General features: G+C 37.7%; 1 protein-coding gene across 3 annotated transcripts in view; it reads right to left on the bottom strand.

The window, feature by feature from the left end:
* Positions 1–6059: 6059 nt before the first annotated feature.
* PHTF2 (putative homeodomain transcription factor 2) overlaps positions 6060–20873 on the bottom strand; it is a 68956-nt gene continuing 54142 nt past the window's right edge. For 2 of the 3 annotated variants that reach the window (XM_065666985.1, XM_065666994.1), the window contains exons 12-18: positions 20205–20477; positions 19093–19224; positions 16542–16628; positions 15400–15555; positions 12054–12149; positions 9232–9357; positions 6060–8444 (exon numbers count right to left, since the gene is read on the bottom strand). In XM_065666985.1, the coding sequence (XP_065523057.1) occupies positions 8424–8444; positions 9232–9357; positions 12054–12149; positions 15400–15555; positions 16542–16628; positions 19093–19224; positions 20205–20477 (891 nt within the window). In that variant the 3' untranslated portion in view covers positions 6060–8423. The remainder of the gene's footprint in view (positions 8445–9231; positions 9358–12053; positions 12150–15399; positions 15556–16541; positions 16629–19092; positions 19225–20204; positions 20478–20873) is intronic. The other variant, XM_065667003.1, reaches the window with a different exon arrangement.

Here is a 20873-nt window from a genome sequence, read left to right as displayed (position 1 = left end):
CAGGAGCTTGGGTGGCAGTGTGTGACACTGGGGCAGCACCAGGGATGGAGTGAGGAGCAGCACAAAGCCCTGCAGAAACTGCAGGACTGTGTTGAATACTCAGGCGGATGCCTTGCTGCTGACCCAAAGCACCTCCCAAACCACAGCAGCTTCCCAAGTCTCAAGCCAGACTGGAATGACAGCTTAAAGAAAGTGAACTATCCGCTCAGACAGCAACATACATGTCAATTGCATGAGCCAAACCAGATCAGTTCCTAGATGTTCAACTCAAGGACAGGGACATACACATGAAGAATTCAGGAGAGGGATGGGCGCAGTACAGCTGCAAGATCTATAGCACCTGTACACTGGCTCATCACTCCCCCAAACACAAATAACCACCAAGCTCCTGCCTATACGAAAAATGTTGTCTGCTTGAGAAATTGATGCCAAAACCTTAAAGCAATAAAACCTTAAAGGCAAATTTCCCTTGCTCCCGACTTCGGAAAGCAGTGATCAAGAGCAAGGGGTTTAGCTTCAGCCCAAGGCGCAAGGGAAGTGCAATTCAATCAGTACTTTCAGTTAAGAGAATATTCCCTTTAGCTGATGAAGCACAAGGAATCTGGTGGTTTTGATTAAAGTCCACCTTTTAGCCCTTCCTCGTCTTAGGAGGTTTCACCGTTATCTAGGCATTCTCCTTCCCCTGCTGACGGACAGCTTGCTAATACATGCAATATTATTCAAACTTGTCAGAAATCATTTAAAAACCCATCAACATCAGCAAACTGAAAAAGGGAATATTAACCCCTAATTCCAGCTAGTCAAGAACTGCACTTTCACTAGTTTCTAATGAAAATTACCCTGTAATAAGTTTTTCTTCATTTTTTGTTGTGACACAGTCCTTAAATCAATACAATTTTATAGCCAAAGTAATGAGTTTTCTCTGTCATATCTGTCTCATAATACATCTTCCAAGAAAAATGAGATGAATCATTATTTTCAAGCATTGCCTTCATGATTTTTTTTTCATTTCATTTATGATATCTGCATATAGGAATTAAAAAAAACCAGTTTCCATCAGCCTCCCAGAATAGGATTAATTTACTGTAACAAAAATGGATGGGGGCATCAGAAGCGCTCGCTCCAAATATGCTCGCAGTGACTAATATCATGAATATGAAAAGCTATCTTAACTGATTCTAAGTTGCAGATGGATCTTGGCAGAAAGGAAGCCAGAGGAAATGAATGTAATCACTGCAAAATATGTAAAAATGACAAAGAGGAAAGTCTAGACAATGTGAGATGATTGCCATGCTCTCCAGCTTGGAATGCAAAGCTCTCCTTCTGATTGTTCTGGGGTTTAATCTGCCGAACACACACAGCTCTACGAACCCTTATGGGCAAGCAATTAGCCATATGTTTTAGTACATGGCACAAGTACCTGGAGATGCATTACTGCTAATGCTGCAAATAGGGAAAAGCAAGAAATGCACCTGTGTCTCTGATACACTAACAAGAGGATGGAGCATTCCAGGGTTCTTTCTGAAACAAATGTCAGCCCTCTACATGGTACCTGCTCCTTCCCCATGCTCGTAGCCATGGAAGCCCACCCAACTCCTTCAGTCTTTCCTAATAAGGCAGATTGTGATAGTGCTCTGATGTTCTTCATGGCCCTCCTATGCATCCTCTCCCGTCTGTCCGCACCTAGGATGAGTAGAAATCTTTCAATGTTTGATACCACAACCATTAATTACCCAAGCTGTCTAATCTACACCATTCTCCAGTACTGCAATGACCAGTATTAGCTTTGTAGAGCTGGGCTGGTATCTTGATGAGTAGAAGTCACAGCTGTTGGTAGGAGGAGCTGGTTCAAAAGATCAGATCCAAAGAAAAGGGCATTACTCTTCTCAGTATATTCCCCCCCTGCCAGCTCCAGGTGCTAAATCTGCATCATCAGTAGTAACAAAGCATCAAACTTTATCTTCAGCAAAACTAGATTTTAGAACTATTTTTTACACCTGGGCCTTGGGATGTCTTTAATGGTATCTTCAAGCATTAATCATCAATTCTGCCTTTTTTTTTTTCCTAAGAAAGGTCACTTGCCCAGTGAAGAGCATTTGAAAGAAACCAAACATAAAGGTAGGGGGGAAACCTGCTATGCAAGTCCCAGTAGCGCACCCTTTGGCTGTGCATTATTAAGCTAACACAAAGAACATTTTGAAGAATACCATTATGCTGCTGCACAGAGAAAAATGTTTCTGATTAGCATGTACTCAAAATGCTTGGAGAACTAGCTCTCCTTCAGAGCATTCCAGCAACAAGTGAAACATCTGTTGCTTCCTCCAAGTTATAACAGCTATTACAGAATTATTCTTCCATATACCATGAATTTCTTTCTTTTTGCCTAGAAAGCCAGGAATCATGGTGCCATTGAAACGCACTGCGTGCCCGTGTGTGTGTGTAAAAGAATAGTAAATACTGGCAGCTCTAACTGCAGCATTATGTCACCTCAAGGCCAGAATTGTTGTCTATCTACATTATTTGCATTCAATGTATCAATTCCACTCTATACACAAAGGGAATTAATCCCATTTCAATAGCTCCAATGGCTCCTATTTATTCCAAGGTTGATGCCAGTGATCACTATTGTTTGTAGCTACACAATATGCTTTCTGCAGCTAAAAAGCCAGCTTCAATTTTCTACTCCCTAACTGTAGTACATTGGTTGTGCAGCTGTATCCGTACCAACACTCATGATATAAACACCACCGAAATAAATCATACTAAAAGAAAACCACGACTGGGTTGGTGTACCAAACAGCATGGCAGCAAATGTGCACAGCTGCACTCAGGAGGGGAAGGCATTGCTTAAGCCAGCTTCATGAGCAGTGAAAACAAATCGTAGCACAAACAAATGTAGAGCTCGAACAGTCAGAGCTCTCGACAGCACCAAAGTCAAAAGACCCACCAGAGACCTTGTCCCATGGTGACATTCACATTCATAAGAGCAGTGATAGGTTCGCCTCATTATATTCAGAGCTGGTTATCTTTCATCAAGAGCTACTTTAAAAGGCATTGAGCAAAGGGCAGGTGAGAGATGCAGGTTAAACATTGTACTTCGCTCTTCCTGCTGTGCTTGTCTGCCCAGTAACGGCACAAGCGCTCGGGGGTAAACAGCCTGTTACAGACACAGGGCTCCAGTGCCAGCCTCCAGCAGTCATCACGGAGTTACTTCTGTCATCCACATAAGCCAGATGAACAACTGAATTAACAATTACACTGAGAAGCAGTCTAACTTCATAGCATGGGTTTACAAAAGACAGGAGCCAGGATGCCTTGCTGGAGGACAAGGGTAAAATGCCCTCCTCCTCAAGCCCTGCAAGCATCCTTTGGCCAGCCTGTGAAGGCCTGCTAGGAGTATCTTTGACTCAGCTGTGAAACTACAGCCCAAAGATAACATAGGAGACATACAGAAAGCCTTGCCTGTCACCTCTGCTTCTTTTGAGCACAGGGTACCCTTGACTCCAGCTGCTGGGAGAACGAACACACATTGCAGTGTCTGCTCTGCACAGGGTATCTCTGCCAAGCAGGGAGGACTCTGTGTTTCTGAATGGGTGGCATCACGTCTTCACATCTGGCAGCAGCATTGCCGTAAGGGATTTTCAGCATAACAGGTGAAGAATGAAAGCAGCGCTACCCCTACAACTCCCTGCAACCAACCCGAGCAGCGCTTCCCCATGAGCATGTAGTGTAGAGCTGATCTTATCCAGCCTTCAAGTTACTCACTGTAGTAATAAAGCAGCAGATCTCTCTGGGTACACCAGTTACTGTGGTACTGGCTGTGACTATTTTCAGTGCTGTTGCTATGCCTGCTCTGTGCTGTCTCCAGGATGCAAGAAGAGCTGTACAGAGGTGGGCAGTTCACCAGCTGAATACTGCAGCTCAGGGGAGACCTCCAGAGTGCTGGCGTGGGTTTATGGAATTTGCATTTGGAAATCTGTATTTTTCTAATAGTAAACTAATAAAATAACAACAAAAAAAAAAAAAAAACCAGAAAAAGATGTCTTGCTTTCCAGGGGCAATCCTGAACTCATCATGCAGCGTGAACACTGAAGGCTTCAATGTGGAATAAAACAGCAAAATACAATTAATCCACCTTAATTTAGGTGTCTAAAAGTTCCACATCCGATTCTAAATTATCCACACTATTTTCCTTTTACACTTAAAGAAATATCCCAGGAAAATCACAATTAGCATCAAAGATCAACTGAAAGAATCCCCCTCTGAAGGCAAATGTGTTTCTAGTGACTGCAAAGGAAGCCTTGGGCCAATTCAGCATCTAACTTTCAGATATCTGAAGCTCAGGTCAATGGTCCCTATGGAAAGTGTATGGCCACAGACATAGGTATGGTCAGCAGGACGGGCAAAGGTGCTGGAGAGTGAAGACTGTTGCGCTCTGGGGGATTCCATACAAAGCAAAACAAACAACATGGGCACCTTCTCAAGATGATTTCCTCTGTTGTCTTGCCTCCAACAGATAAGTTGGATACCTTTGGGTTAGCAGTGCCCAGTAAAGACAGCAGCAGCAGTCTTTATAGAAAAGAACATGAAAGACAAATCTAGCTATTAAAGAATCTTTCTGCATTGTGTCTGTACTTTAACTCCTGCTGTTCTACTCTAGCATATACCAGGCTGAGGTAACACTGTAATTTTACAAAAAAGGGGCTGTAAAATTTGTTTCTCTTTTGGCAAAACCTGTAATCTACACACTGGATGGTTCACTGGAGCCTACTAGAGACAGTCGGTTTACAAATAGGTTTGCAATCTTACATTAAGCAAGCAGCACACAGATACAATCTCAATAAAACTCACTTCTTGTGGGTTTGTGAAAGGTCTTCCATCTCTTCAGATTCTAAAGGTGGCACTCGGGAGGATACATGCAAATTTAGCCTATGCTATGAGCTGTAGAAATACAACTCTGTCTTTAGGAGGTACCAGGATTTCCTAATCATAACAGCCAGTGTAAGAAAGACACAGGATATACTCAGCATATGTTGAATTCGTGCCTGAACACCACCAGCTGCTTAGATTACACGTAGGATTTTCTGTTGGATGGGACAGTTTAGAGAAGTTCAGGACTGATAAAAATGGAACACAACCTGAAACAAGTCAGTAAGCAACAATGCATCGGTCAGGTCCCATCATCTTCAGCTCCGTAACCATTCAGAAAAGAACTCAGACATAGATGGGGTCTGGGCTAACGAAACTTAAACCATGAATAACATTTTCAACTAGAGATGGATGTTGAAAAGAACCTCTCCAAAGGTGTTAATTTCTAAGTGTAGCTGGTGTCTTTCATGATCATCAAAAGCAATTTTAAATTGTAAGCAGCCTACATTAAGAGCAAGTTTAGAAAGCGAGCAAAGGAACACAAGTGTGGAGTGTAACCTGCTGCCCAGTTACCAATGGTCATGAGGATACCACCAGCAGAACATGTTTAAAGTCCAAAAATGGCTTTGGAAAAGCCAAAATTAAGCTAATAAAAATGGGTGTTTGAAAGCTCTTAATAGAACAGCTTTCTGCTAGAAAATGCTTCACTAATCAGTACACAAATAGACAAAATACATGAGTTATCATGCATTAATTCCAAACATTCCATAACATGTTACTGAGACATTTCACTTTGATGTCAGTAAGTACGTTAGCTTGTATTTTGATTTTTACATGGAAACCTATCTTGTGACATAACAAAACAGTCAAAATGGTGACTGAAATTAATCCCTTAAATCCTGGTGAAATAGGACTGAATTCTGCTTCAGTATTTTTCAAACAGAATGGTTATTTGGCGCCTGCATGTCCAGCAGTCTTAACAAAATTAAGCTATTTTGCATAACCAAAAATGAGCGAAAGTTTGTGTTCTTGCAAGAAAGTGCGATTTTGACAATTGTTATTTTCATTCCATGTGCAGGATTTCTCTCCCCAAAATACTTTAATTTAAACAGAATATACGGACTTAAATCAAAACAGGCAGACTCAGAAATACGCTGGATATTACTAAAAGACACAGCTCACCGCATTGATTCACTTCTTTTTTTTACCATCAACCATAGAAAGCTTTATTCCAAGCCTGATCACACTTTGAGTTACAAAACACGTGCCAGAAAGTAACAGTTAACACGCAAGATCTGCCATATTTCTACTTGCCTCTATTCTCATACTGCATTTCCCACGTTGAGGGATGGAGACTAAACCTCTCCCATTTGTAACATAATGAATATACCTAATGGTAGGAAATTAAGGTTTTTATTATTTTTAATTCCATTTCACAAATCTTTTACTCTCCCCAAGCCGCCGTTTGTTAGTGCAACAATCCAGCACAGTGCTAGTTGCTGAGGTATACATCGTTACAACCAAAACTGCAATGCTTTCCCTCCCTCCCTTTTTGTCTTATACGGAAAGCCGTTTAATTCACCATTCCACATTTCTAAACATAATCCTAAAAAGAAAGGTTTTGTACTAGTGACAGGCTGTACAAGGCATAAAAAGCCTTATCTTTTATCACCCACACAACTCCTGCTGTAAGTCGTTTTTTTTTCTCTTAAAATATATTTTGTGCAAAATTAAGTTCTGTGTAGGTCTGTACCAGAATTTGGAAAAAACTGTGTATAAAATGTACTTACTTCCTTTTTTAAAAACAATCCCAACATCAAACAACAGAGAAAGAAGAAACAGATCAGATGCAGCTGAAGTTTGCACATGAGAAACTAAATAGAGTATGTTCTTAAAGCTCCAGTAATACATTCTTTCAAAAACCAGAATGCACTTTGGTCATTATTAAACATTAGTACAGAGGCAAATAAAATACAAAATGCTTGTTTGTGTTGCTTTATATATAAAAATATTTTTATACCACATAAGTTTAAGATACAATACTTCAAATCTTCCAAGATTCTGAAGATCAGCAAACATAGTGCAATGTCCAGACTCTTGTCACCTAACTACTTGTCATTTTTCAATATGAAGCCACTATTTTAGAAACATAAAATGTAACAATACTTGTGCCTGGCGGTATTAATCATCCCAGAATAATTTGTAGATGGAAAGTTTGTTCCAAATAACTTAATTCTACACAGGTGGATATCTAGTTTTGCCACACTGTAGGACCACGAGTCAACATGACTCGTCTATGTGGGAGGCAGTGATAGAAGGCAGAGGGAGAGGGGGGAAACCCAAGGGGGGGAAACCCCAGCAATGAAAGCACTAGGGAATGACACTTGCTGGGGAGAAATGGGAAGGAAGGACGCTATTTGAGGACTCAAATCTACTGCATACCAGGCTTCATGAGCTCTGCTGCTCACCAGAGGAACTCGTTTTCTATGTTTAACTGTTCTTAAACTTCAATGTGGTATGAATGGCATATACTATAGTGTACAAGAGGAGAGCACCTATCTGTCTTATGCTCAGTCATCCATAGCATTCCTTTCACCAGTAAATCTTTCAAGTGTTTAAATACTCAACTTCAACATACAATATATACTGCTCCATAGTTCACCATAATATATTCCAATTAATATACATTTATATGTATATATATAAAGTTTCTCATTAAAAGTAACAATAAAAAGTGCACATATTGAGCATGCACAGTCAGAGCTGCGCAGGACAGCCCAGTACTTCAAATAAATACAATATTTAATTTTATCAAAATATCATACAGCATGGTAACCATTTACAATTATTGCTCTAATAAAAGTGTTATCAAAGAGCACTTGTTGACTTGTTATATAATACCTTATTAATATCCCAGGATATTTAAACTGAAGCTTATATGAGTTTAGATCCTGGAATTACTCAAAATATTAAAAATTCCCACTTGTTTCTAATATTAATAGAAAATATTTCTGCTACCTTTCATACTGTATTGTCAGTATGGGTTTTTTAATATATCTCATTTTTTCTATTGCAACCAAACATCTATTGATGTTATGTTGTCCTCAGAAATGATTGGTGCAAATTAAATATTCTAAGTAATTTTACCACACTGTCAAAAATTGTGACTTCTATATATCGTTACTGTAACTAAAAATGTTCAGCATTGGCTTCAGCTTTAACAACAGATATACTAATTTAGTGTAAGCAATTTCCAGGATTTCAAGTTCTGAGACACATGGTTTTTGACCCTTTCTAACTCTGACCTTTTCCAAAACTAAACAAATAAGTTTGAAAATAAAATACAAATGTCAACTAAAATGAACATAAAACAGTGAGAAGATGAAATAAATACAAAGATTGCACAAGACAGTCAGATGTAAACACTTCAATTTTTCAAACGACATCCTTGAAGAGGTTGTAGCATCTGAAATACAGAGTCAGTGGCTGCTTTGAGGCAGTTTTGTCAATCAATGAGCTTTTCTTTAACACTGTGTTATCTTCTTTAGATACTGTCAAGATTTGATCTTCCAGAGCTGGAAAAGTTAGAGCAGTAAATGAACATTAGTTCTCTTCTCGCTTTTCTGTTTACCAAAACTGCAATACCACTACGTTTTTCTTCTTAGTGCATTTGATGTCTATACTGTGATGCATCTAATAAATTTCACATTCATTTACTTCTAATAGCAAAAAAAAATGGGTAGACGTAAAAGAAAAAGAACTCAATGGCCAATGAAGGGCTTCGTGCTACAAGCTTGTGGAAACTAACGCACCTCATAACCTGAATCCTGAAATACTTTCCAGAGTTTGTAGTTCAGAGGCAGCCAGAGAGTCGGATCTAATAAGACAGTCCTTCAGCTATGACAAAATGACACTTAGATTCGTCATGGTGACACTTTCTTTACTGTAATACTTTATTAAAGTGCAAGAGGATAGCTTGCATCTTTCTGCACCCCTTAAGGAGCTACAAAGTCAAAAAATAAGGAATTCAAGACAGAAATCAGATCTGAGATATGAAGAAAAGTTAAGTTATGTCTCATACTTATGTATACAAATGTCTCTGTACTTATGTCTAAGAATTCTTGGTAATTATGTGTCATAAATAAAGTTAGGAAGCCATAAAAATGCAAAAAAGAAAAAGGTTAGAAGGGATGCTTTGCAAATACATCATTATTATTCTCATAAAGCTTAAATTTTATAACAATTTCTCGAACAATAAATCTTCTAATTAAGTTAAGAATTCATTAGGCTAAAATATATGATCCATCTCTCACAACATTCTGCACACCATGGTGAAAAAAAGGATGCTTATCAAGTAGTTACCTTTAGATTAAATCCAAGCAAGTCACTGATGACACCAGAAACAGCTGACAGAATGACAACTTGGGTGATATTATAAAGCAGTGGATTCATTGTAAGCCCATATAACCTAAAGGGACTGTCCAGTTCCTAGTAATGCAAAACAATGTCATTGTTAAAGGCAAAAATTACACAATGGGGTTTTTTCACATAGATATTGAGAGATATTAGACAGTTTAGGAAGTCTTGAAGTCACAGTGGAGTAAAACATTCTCCTATTCTTCTGCATATAAATAACGATGTACAAGAAAATGCCTATCTCAGTAACTGCTCATTGATGGTGTCTGAATAATAAATTCCATTTATTATTGTGTGCATAAAGTCACCCAAACTTTTCTGGCCTAGAAATTTGTCAAATAAATGAAGAAAAATAAGTTTTAAAATATAAAAATGGATTATATAATGTGTAACAACTATCACTGTTTTAGTCATTTATATTTTCTAGCTTTAAATCCATCTTCATTCCTCTTCTGCATTACATCCTGGACCTTATAAACCCTTTTTGCATAAAGAAGAATTTTAGAGCTTTTCTTTCAAAAGAGATGAAATAATAGTGAACAACCTTTTTATCTGGACGTAATGCAGTATAAAACTCTGCTGCAAATACAAAGGTATAATAGATATGATTCTGAGAAGAACAGCAGAGAAATTCTATCAGGAAAAAGATTTTAGATTTTGGATTCATCTTACCTATTGAAGTAAGGAAATAGAATTTTCAACCTAATATTGGTTTTCAGTGAAAGGCAAGGTTCAAAACCATTCAAACCAAATAAAAAAAAACCCCATCCATTTAGCTACTGGGCACGAAATGCTCAATTGTGTTGAGTGTTAACTACCAAGAATTCATTTACAGCTCATACGAGCTGGCTTGGAAATCCCATCTCACTTTTGGGCACATTCTCACTGTAATCAAGTGATAGCCTGGGTTAAATAGGCCAAGTCTCCTCTTGGAAAGGCCACGTCAGTAAATACATTCCTGGAAAACATGAACGTTTTTTGGAAAACACTGAGAGAAGCATGTAAAAGGCTGAAGTGAATCATACCAAGGGTTGATCAGCATCCTGCCACCAACAGCAGCTCTGTCTCACCCTACCTATGTTCTCAGCACACAAACATTTCAATTCATGAGATACCCTGAATCTTTTGTGCTTGGTCTAGGTTATTTGCCCAGTCCATCATCTCAGCTACTAGCTGGCTACAATGAGTTTAAGCTTCATTTTAAGAACTGCTCTTTGGTAAATGACCAGGGTTCAGTGTGTGGTAGAAAGAGGCAGCAAGGTCTCAAAGCACCACCATATGCAAAAAAATCCCAACTGTTTCTCTGAATAGGTGTGAATTGTCTTGATTGCAGAGAAAGGTATATAGAGGCACTGAAAGATGGCTCAGGTTTTCTGTATGACAGTCCAGCCACTCCATCTACTGATAGGGATCTCTGAACATGGAATCAGTATCACTTTTGCTATACTCAAACACAGTGGAAGAGGTGTGCTGATTGAATGAAATTTATCTGAGGAGGAAAATACAGTCATTCCTGGGGAACTGTTTTATATGACCACTCTATCCTGGACTAAATGAAGAAGTTGATTCCCTGAAGGAGCAGTCAAAATACTATTGTTACCTTACTTTTGAAGTCAAGAATAATAAATCACCACCATCTCTAAGAACTTTACCATATCATCAGCATGTGTAACAAGATCCAGATACTGACAGCTGAAGCTGGACAAATCTAATTAAAAGATGGCTTACACAACAGCAGTAGTGGTTAAGCACTGACACACAATGCCAAGAGAAGTGGGGAGCCAAGTCAGGAATTTGTTTTTTTGTAGTGTTAGGACTGGCTTCCTCTTTGAAAACCCAGTTTAGTCAATTATAAGTTATATACTGTCAATCTTAGTGTAAAAACACATAAGAAATACTAGATCTAAATGATTTTAGTTGTCTATAAAGGCCAAACCTAAATTAAAAAGGTTTTCGAGTTTTAAATTTATCAGGGTTTTTTTGGCATTCAGGTAACCTTTAAGTAAATTTTGGATTAGGGACACATTTAGTCTGAAGGAGAATAAGACATTTCTGGAGCAAGAATTAAACTCCCAGACAAGAATAAAACAGCTTGCTTCCCAAATTAGGACAGATGTGTGACTTTGAAAGAAGAACTCAGCAGAGGCAATTTAGGATCAAATGTGTCTTCCTGAGAACCTCAACCACTGCTTTGTTAAGCAGCAGAGATATAAACAAGTTCAAAAAAGCCCTAAGCATGTCTGTCCTCTAGCTCCAGAGGGGTGGAGGTCAGATGATTTTTCACCTGCAGAATTCCAGAAATCAGAAGTAATAAAAACATTCATGTCCTCTCACCATGAAGAAATATCTTCTACCCGCCAAACACAGTTACCTGGCAAACAGGATAATATTGCACATGCAAGAAAGTTTCTATTTATCAGCAAAATTCCATACTTATTACTCGAAGCAGATATCAACATTCAAAACAGACAATGAAACCACATTTCCCAAGGGTTCATCATCCTGTCCATCCTGAAGTACCTTTTCTCATACTGCTCATATACTGTTGAAGAATAAAACCTCTTCTATATAACAGTAATTTATAATCTTCAATGATAGAAACATAACAGACTAATGTATGAACAAGTAGCATCACTGTGAAAGACCTAGAGAGCAGATTTAAACCAAAGCATGCTGTGCTGCCTGCAGAAGTAATATAAGTGACTCATTAAGCAATTTATTCTGCTTCTTAGTTATAGAAAATACAGTAATAGTATTTTAATTCTTACCTTTAATAACTTAGTAGCAAGTTTCAAAACATTGTTCACTAGTGTCAGTTCCTCCTTCTTATTAGGCTTTTTCTCCATTTTCAAGTACAAGTTTATCTGATTTAAATAAAAAATTAGTATCAACGATTCAGAATTTAAAGGAATCCATTTGGAAATATTTAAGGCATTTCTCAGCAGCCATATAATAGAACAGCAAGGATATTTCTGCAAGCAAGTAAGGTTTTTGCTTCCTTTTTAGTTTTTCAGAAAAAATACTGGCTCAGTGCCACAGGAAACTACAATGCTTTATGATATAAAACCTCACATTTGACACTATTATAGCAACAGCTTTAATAGTTTCGTGTGATCTACAAATTCAGCAAGAAAAAATATCACACATGTAAGGTTTGCATAATTTCTTTCTCCTCCTTTAATAACTGCCTGAGGTTTGTCAACACGTTTCCAGGTTTTTATACAAGTATGTAGACCTTACAAGGCTTAAAATCCCCAAAAGTTATTGAATAGACTGAAATGCTTAAGCATAATTCTGCTAAGGAGTAATTTCTTTTAAAAGATTTTAGTATAATTGAGTACTCCACAAGCACCTTGAGTGCAGAAAATTAATCTTTCCAGAGCCTTGAAATATTTGGGAAATTATTAAACTCTTCATTGCTGCAGAACAGTATATTGATCATTTCAACACATCTGTGATCCAGGCTTTTTTAGGTCATCGCTTCTAAGAATGTTTAGTTAAGAGTACATATTAGCTCTCGTTTGGCTTTCTAGTGATTTTGAAAGACCAGCTTTCATTCTCAAATGACCTACCTTTGATATCATAGACCAGGCAAAGGCTAGTTGTTCTTTTCTATTGCATAACAAAAGCAAATCAAAAGAAATATATCTTGGGCAACATGGTCTAGTGTGAGGTGTCCCTGCCCATGGCAGGGGGGCTGGTACTGGATGATGTTAAGGTCCTTTCCAACCCTAACTGTTCTATGATTCTATGAAAAGCAGTGAGCTTTTTATTTTAGGATGACAACCTTCAACAAAATTAAAAACGAACAATTCAGCAATATGCAGAAGTAGTCCTTTGGATGACAGACAAGGTGCAGAAAGGAAGTGATGCTATATGATGCTACATGATGCTACAGACTTAAGGTGCATTATAAAGTGGTTATTGAAATAAGGGCCACAGGCATCTAAACAAAATGACTGAATATTATCAGATCTCCCTAAGAAGGTCACTGTAAGTTTCTTGTAAAAAGCAAAAATTAAGAACTATGCCTAACATATTCCAAAGCACATTAAGCTTAAAAATTTCATTTTAAATTATGCTTTTATAGGCAAAAAGATTCCAATCTTTAAATACAAAATTACTGATTTCAACTATTTGAGTGTATATAAACATGAATTAACTAAGAAAAAAGGCTCTATTTAGCAACTCTGAAAAAAGATGGTAGTTAATAAACCCATGGAAGGCTCAAATCTCTTTTAACAGTTACTATGATTTCATTAATTTATGGGAAAAAAGCAGCATTCAACAACAAACTTTGATTCAGGAGGGGAGTTAGACCATGTTTGACTGCAACCTACCATAACTATTCTGAGATTTGAAGCTGGCAAGACATAGCTTTAATCAGGCCACACGTTGTATTTTACTCAACAAAGAACCTCTGAGGCACTTAATTTAAAGGATCAATTTAAAACACTTTCAGAAGAACCTGAAAAATTACAGGCAAACAGCATACACTCAGAAAGAACTTTGATGTAAAATGACTGATCTCTTAGTTTCCTATCATGACACCTCATCATGAAATTCATAGGTTGAATATAAAGCACATAAAAGTGGCTGGAACTCTGCTGACAGAAAGCAGAATTTGCAGTTTCATCTTATCTGTGAGACCTCTAAATTGAATCTGAGGGTTGAGGCTTGTTTGTCCTTTTGTTTGGTTGGTTTGGGGTTTCTTTCGTAGTTTGTTTTTTTTTTGTTTCAAATCTTCACTCTTTTCTCTGTAAGCCTAATAATATTAATGTCTGATTTTCCAGGACAGCAGTTTAGATGTGCTTTTTCAGATCAGATTTTTTGTGAGTGTTAGTCAACTGTTTGGACTAGGCATCTCATGAAAGGCTGAAATGTCAGAATTTCACAAGTCTGTTCCAAGAACACTGTAAATATGCTGTAGCATCCAGCTAAGTATGTGAAATCAGTCCAAAATGAGTTCGACCCAGGGTGACATGTATCCTTTTTATTTTCAGAGAAACAATTGCGAGTTCTGTTTTGCTTTTCGTTTCCTAAAGCTCTTGGGCATTTTTAAGGGAAATTACTTTGAACAGGATAAGCTGGATTCATTACAAAGCTACGTGTCTGATGACATAGCACTTTCTGAATTGATTTTTAAGTTCTGAGTACATAGAGAGAGTGCTTCTTTCAATGTCCATGCTGGCTTAAAATCTTCAAACACTCTCATGAAGAGCACAGTATAAAAGCCTAAGAAAGCAAAACAAAGGCTTGACATTATCTCTCTTTCACCTTGCTCTCTACATTTTTTTCCTAATCCTTATCCCTAACATTTTCCTCCATTTTCATCCCAAAGCCATAGGACAAACTTCACTGGGACATTAGGCTATTCCTCTCCTAAGGATCAGCAGAATAATGCAAAGCTTTCCAGGCTCAGGAACTCTTGTGAGGTTTCACAGTGGTGCAAAACACAGTATTCAGGACACGGTAAATGGGCAGACTGCCTTCTCAGTGTCCAGCCTCACCAGCTTTAGCAAAGACAGGATGAATTCTCATTGAGCACAACATGTAAGCAGTCATTTATACCACCTGTCATAAGCTTCACATCCTGTGATGTGACACAGTTGGGAAGATTTTATTCTCCAACTTGAATATGTTTCCTGTAGGAAACCTATGAAGATTTGAACTGCCCATTTGCCTTGTCCTGAATGCTGTGTTTTGCACCACTGTGAAACCCCTCTGAGCAGAAAGAGACTGCTTCTTACCTAACACTAACACAACATGTCTAGCTCAGAAAACTACCAGCAGTGCCAGGCAGAGCAGAGGGAGAAGTTTGCAGAACAAATGCTGACTAGAACATTCCCAAGAAGAAAAGTATGCATACCCAAAGCCAAGCTAGGCAGATGACTGAAAGTCAAAGTTTCCAAGGAGTCTAGAGGAGGCTATATGTAACCACACAACCTAGTCAAAATTATTGGACTAAAAGTAGAGACCCCCTTTATAGAGGGTAACGTGGTTTTCAAGTTCTTTACTCTCCCATTCAGCACTCTGAGTGAAAATGCATGCCTGAGACCTACCAGATGAACTACTTATTTAGATATAATAATATAGGTCTATACAAATTCTCACCTGCTCAGTAAGTAATATTGAGGTATTGCTGTACTTTTTACTGGTTTCAGATCCAAGAGTAACAAATCTTAAGAGAAAGAGAGTTAGTGAAATGCACCAAATTACAAGTTCCCAATTGTAGTGACAATCAAGGAAGATCTCATGCATGTGAAGCAGCTGAAACCAAACAAAGAAAAAAATTAATTGGAAATAATAGTTACATTACAATGTAAGAAAATTACACATATTCTCAACTCCAAGAAAAATTTCCCAAGAATAAGTACATGGATTGGGTTAGGCACAGATTTTTGAATCATAATCTAAAATCAATGCCGTGTCAAAGATGTGAGGTTTGAGAACAGATTTGCTCTGAAAGGCTCAATCAGATATTTTTATCAGATCTCTAAAGCAATAGATAAAGAAATACACTCTAAGACAATTTTAACCTCATGCACAACTTGCAAAGACACTATATTTGAAAAAACTCAAAATATACCATCAGATGTACTGAATTACAGAGAAAATTGAATCCAGGAAGAGATATTGATAAATTATATTCTTATTAAAATATTTATAGCTTGCTACCAGGAAAACACATTAGCATGTACTAGGGAAGAAAGTGGAAAGAAAATACAAACAGGAGCCAATCAGAAGCTTCCCTGTATTCTGAAACAGAAGCTCAAAGAAAAATCTTAAGCGGTAAAAATCACCTTTGAGCACAGATTTGCTTACTAAAAGATATTCCACTAGAGGGCAGGCTAATATAGCCAACAACCTGGTTTCTCCCAAAAATCATCACCCAAGGTCAATCTCAACTGTCTTTGCAAAAGTGACTTTTGATGCAAAATGTTAGGAAAAACACACCCTGTGTTCCAAAATCCACGATGGAAAATGAAAGAGGACACAGAATTACAGAACAACATCATCATGTCAGGAACTATGCTATCAGTAAGTTTCATTAGGTCTTACAGAATAATACTGTAATGTAGACAAAATGCACAATACAAAATGGAGCTTGTTCTTCTGAAAAGCTGTGACAACTCTTCTTGATTTTTCACTGTGGTCTTCTAACTTAATAGGAATCCCCATGCAAAAGGCGGTCAAGTATATTTTTCTAAGCTATTTCAGTCATAGTTGTTACCATACAAGTAAGATTTCCTCACCTGGGCACAACAGATAAACACAACTGAGATAGTCAGTAGGAAGGCAGATGAAACTATCACATCAACTGAGCGTTGAGGTCCTCGACGCTGAAAATAGAGGATTTACATACATGTAAGTGAAAACCTGCCCAGAGCTGATATTTAGCATATCCAGTTAGATTCACACCTTGAACCTCTGTTTCATCATGGCTTGTAGTCTGGCAATCTAAATTCAAACACTATATTAGATCCAAATAATATCACTACATTTGAAACCCCTAAAGCCACGTGAGATTAATTCAGATGCAAGCATTTAAAGGTAGCTATTTACCATTTGTTCAGTCAGCTCCTTCATGATGCAAACTAACTTTGGTGAGAGCAGTATTCCCTGACATTACAAATTTGATACAACAGTGGGTTTTAACCCCAAGTACCAAACCAGGGCTAACCAAAGGTTTTTGGACACCAGATAGCAACAGGATATCAAGATATGATTTCACATGGTTGGTATTTTCCATTACTTGCCTCTTTCTGACACAAAAAAACATAGCTGTAAATCACTGTCCCATTGTGGCAGATGCAATAATTCTCTCCCCCAGAACAGGAAGGAAAACTGAGGAACAAACACACTTGTCTTGAGAAGTGCAACCTCACTGTTTGCAATGATTTCTCACTTGGTACAATGAAATGTTTCTACCTACTGATCCTTTTCCTCTTTTTTTTAAGTAAAGAATTAAACAACCCGTGCCACGTTGAAACATGTACAAGTTATAACAGATAGATTTCTTAACTTTGTACTCCAGACATGCTACTAATTGTATAAACATGAGGAGAATGGGAGGTGTACATATACAGGATATAACCTTGGAATGCGGAGAGAGTGGAAGCCTAACTACTGAAAAGAAATTAAGTGCAAATTACTACTGCATGCACTGCTTATGTACTGAGCCAGAGTGTTTTGCCTGTGTGAGACTTGAGATGTGTATATACCCCAGCTCACATCTTCACAGGTGGACATATAAAGGTAGAGGTAATATGCACCCGTATTTTGGACAAATGCTATGCCAGTACATGCTAGCAGCACCACTGCAAGAAGGCAGTGCATCTCCTTAGCTGCTTGTCTCCATTCCTTTCCTCATGTGAGCGCAAGCATTATAGAGCTGCCCAGTGAACCAAAAGGAACAGATGGAGGGGAAAATTACTGTTCTTGTGTGATTATTTTTGAGTTGATTCAGTTGCCTTTGTACCTGCCTCTGACCACTCTCTGATCGCTCTTTTCTTAGCCACATAATTGTACAAATGTTTCCAGTGGCATAAGAAAAGGTGGAATAAATAGATGTGGTTATGAGGAAAGAAGGCAAGACACTCTCTCCACAACAATGCTACCATATACAGTCTTTCAAGCATAAAAACTACATTCTATTGTCCAAGTGCTGTTATCCTCCTTTCTTCCCATTCAGCAACACATTACAGGCTAGAAGGAAAAAGATACAAGTCTCTCAAATGTGAGGTTTAAAAGGGTACATCTTTTTTACAACCTCCCCAACAGATAGTTCCATAACACAAGGGGTGTTGTACATAAACACCTCAATTCCTCTTGAAGTGATGCACCTTTCAAATTCAAGATTGTGCTTTATATTACAAATTTTGCCTGCTAATAGTTCCTGCTTTCCACACTCCCCAGTCTCCATGCCAGAACTCCTTTATGTTTTCATAATCTTTTACCTACTTCTAAAATCTACTGACAGCAGATTTCATCTAACCTTTCTTAACTGCTGTTAGAAAGAAGTATAGACACAAGTAAGAGAACTACCACCACAAACAAGAGATTTTCAGATGCTGTTCACTAAAACTAATGGTTCTACAGAAAACAAATAGGAAAAAACCTAGCTTATCAGAGCTGTACTACCTAACACAGACCAAAAAAGAGGACAGGGTCACAAAACAACCCAATCCTGAGTTAGGTAATATGGACCCTTTCACAAAGACTCATCAAAATGCTCTGGCTTGAAAAGATCATTACTGAAATATAAAGAGATTACTCAAATATGAACTGAACATACAACAGAGGGATAAGAATGTCCTGCAGATAACACTTGGGCATAATTTCTAGTTTCGCCTAGCATGTATACACTCAAAGCACAAATATACACGTTAACTGTTTTGCTTCATATATTCCTTCTGTGTTAATGATGCTAATTGGTGAGGCTCTTACACTAACGTATTGTCTGTATTGTACTAAAAGTGGTCATTTTTACCCAACATATTCACCTGAGAGACTTTTCTGCTAGCATTAGTAAGACAAGACTCCAACTCTGAGCACAATCATCCTATACTCCAAGGTAAAAACTAAGCATTCACTTTCTCACAATCTGGCTGCTTGCAGACACTGCTGACCCAGAGTTACTAAAACGAAGTGTACAAGTGTCCTCGGTTCAGGACAACAAGGCACATGTACATCAATGGGGGCAAGTGTGCAGGAGGAAAAATTCAGATTATAATACCAACCTTACATCAACAGTGTATGAGATATTTTATATTAAAGTGGTAGCAAAAATACTCATTATTTTACCTTTAGATAGGACCTGAGAGAAAGCCACATTTTTATGTTCTGTACTTTCTTCAAGCGGAAGTGAGGAACCTCGGATTTTCTTGCCCTCCTGGCAGAAGTTAGATGACCAAAAAGTTTGGCAAAAAGTAGCCTCTGCAGAGAAGCAAGATTGATTTTCAAGGGCAATGGAAAGAAAATAGTAAGTTAAAGTAATGCACAGTGTATCAGTGTACATTAAAATATGTTAATATAGTGCAGAAACAAAAGTAGCATGTTACTGAAAAGAGGGGATACACTAAAAAGTTTTAAAAGTCTTCATATCCTAATGATAAAGTTTAGCTACACTTTCAGTTCCTGTCTTCAAATTTCAGATAACAGATCTGCTTTGCTCTTAAATGGGGAGAAAATCAAACTTGCAAATCATTTGCATTAGAGAGTGCCTGTATCACAGAAGTTCCAACAGAAATTATTATTAGAAGCAGGTTCATTCTATTCTACTGTATTAAGTCACATATTTTGGCTATAATTTGGGAGAAGAAAGTCTTTCTTTTGCAGACCAGTACGTACACTCTGCAGCTAGTAAGCGATATTGATACTTTTGTAAAAGCTTAAATTGCAATAAGCAGCAATAAATTAACAGCTGTATTACTCCAGATAGCAGCTTTCATGGTCTCCAACGATGTGACTGATCTACCACCAAAGCAGGGATCTCAGCTAGCTTTTGGACTGGACTGTTTTGAATTAAACTGAAAGTTTTGAAAAAACACTGGTAGAACAAACTGGAAGTTGATAGACTTCTTTTATTGAAACTCCTTCTCCTTAGAGAAAACTGAGGCCAACAGAGGCATGACTTAAGAGGTGGGTTTAATGCATTGACCCAGACATCTGAAATAAAGAAGTTTTCCCTCAGAAATGCTCTCCAGGATAAATGTTTAGCTACAGAGATTCTGCAGAGACTTCAGTCCATTGCAGTAATTTAGTTATCTCCTAAACTGTAAATCCACCGAAGTATTTGTCACCATTGATCTACGTATCATAATGTACTGAAGTTAAAAATACTCAAAAAGTCAAAAAATCATAAAAATTAAATTTTGTTTTGCTTTGAATGACACCTCTTGCTTTCCTGTTCATACCTGTTTGTACGTCCTCTCTGCTACACATAGCAGAAAAAAGAAAATCCACACTAGAGACACACGGACCACAAAACTTATAATAACCATTGAGAGAACCAGAATGTCTCCATTTGATCCAAACGCAGTCATACAAAGTTCTGTGGCAGAATGTGTAGCTAGTTGTTCCAAATCTTTAGCTTGGGAAAGTCGAAAGACAAATGGCATTAAACCCAAGATTAAAGATATGAAGTTTCCAAAAATCTGGTAACCAATTCCTGGTATATAGCTGTTCACCTGAAACCAGAAGAAAACAAGGTAGATTTTTAACTTGGGAATTTAGTCAATAAATGAATTATTGTTATTGTATTACTATCGCAGTGAACACTTTACGACCTGATAAGTTATATGAAACCTTAAACCAAGCATCTTCAGAATTTACTATTAAGAAAAAGAAGTCCTCGAAGAGCACTTACTGCACAGGAACCAAATATGACAAATCATTTAAAAACCTAACATCAATACTGCTGTTAACAGACACCATTGCATATCCTTGTATTAAAAATTCATTTAATGCTGAATTAGCAAAGTGTGCCAATCAGACTGTGTTGCTTACACCTTACATTGCTCCTATTTGTAATTTTGCTTTTAGGTTGCATGTTTTTAAAGGAATCAAAGAGTGCAGACAGGACT

The sequence above is a fragment of the Lathamus discolor genome, chromosome 1 (assembly GCF_037157495.1).
Source record: "Lathamus discolor isolate bLatDis1 chromosome 1, bLatDis1.hap1, whole genome shotgun sequence".
Classification (NCBI taxonomy): Eukaryota; Metazoa; Chordata; class Aves; order Psittaciformes; family Psittacidae; genus Lathamus; species Lathamus discolor.
This window is presented reverse-complemented; position numbering and strand designations above follow the sequence as displayed.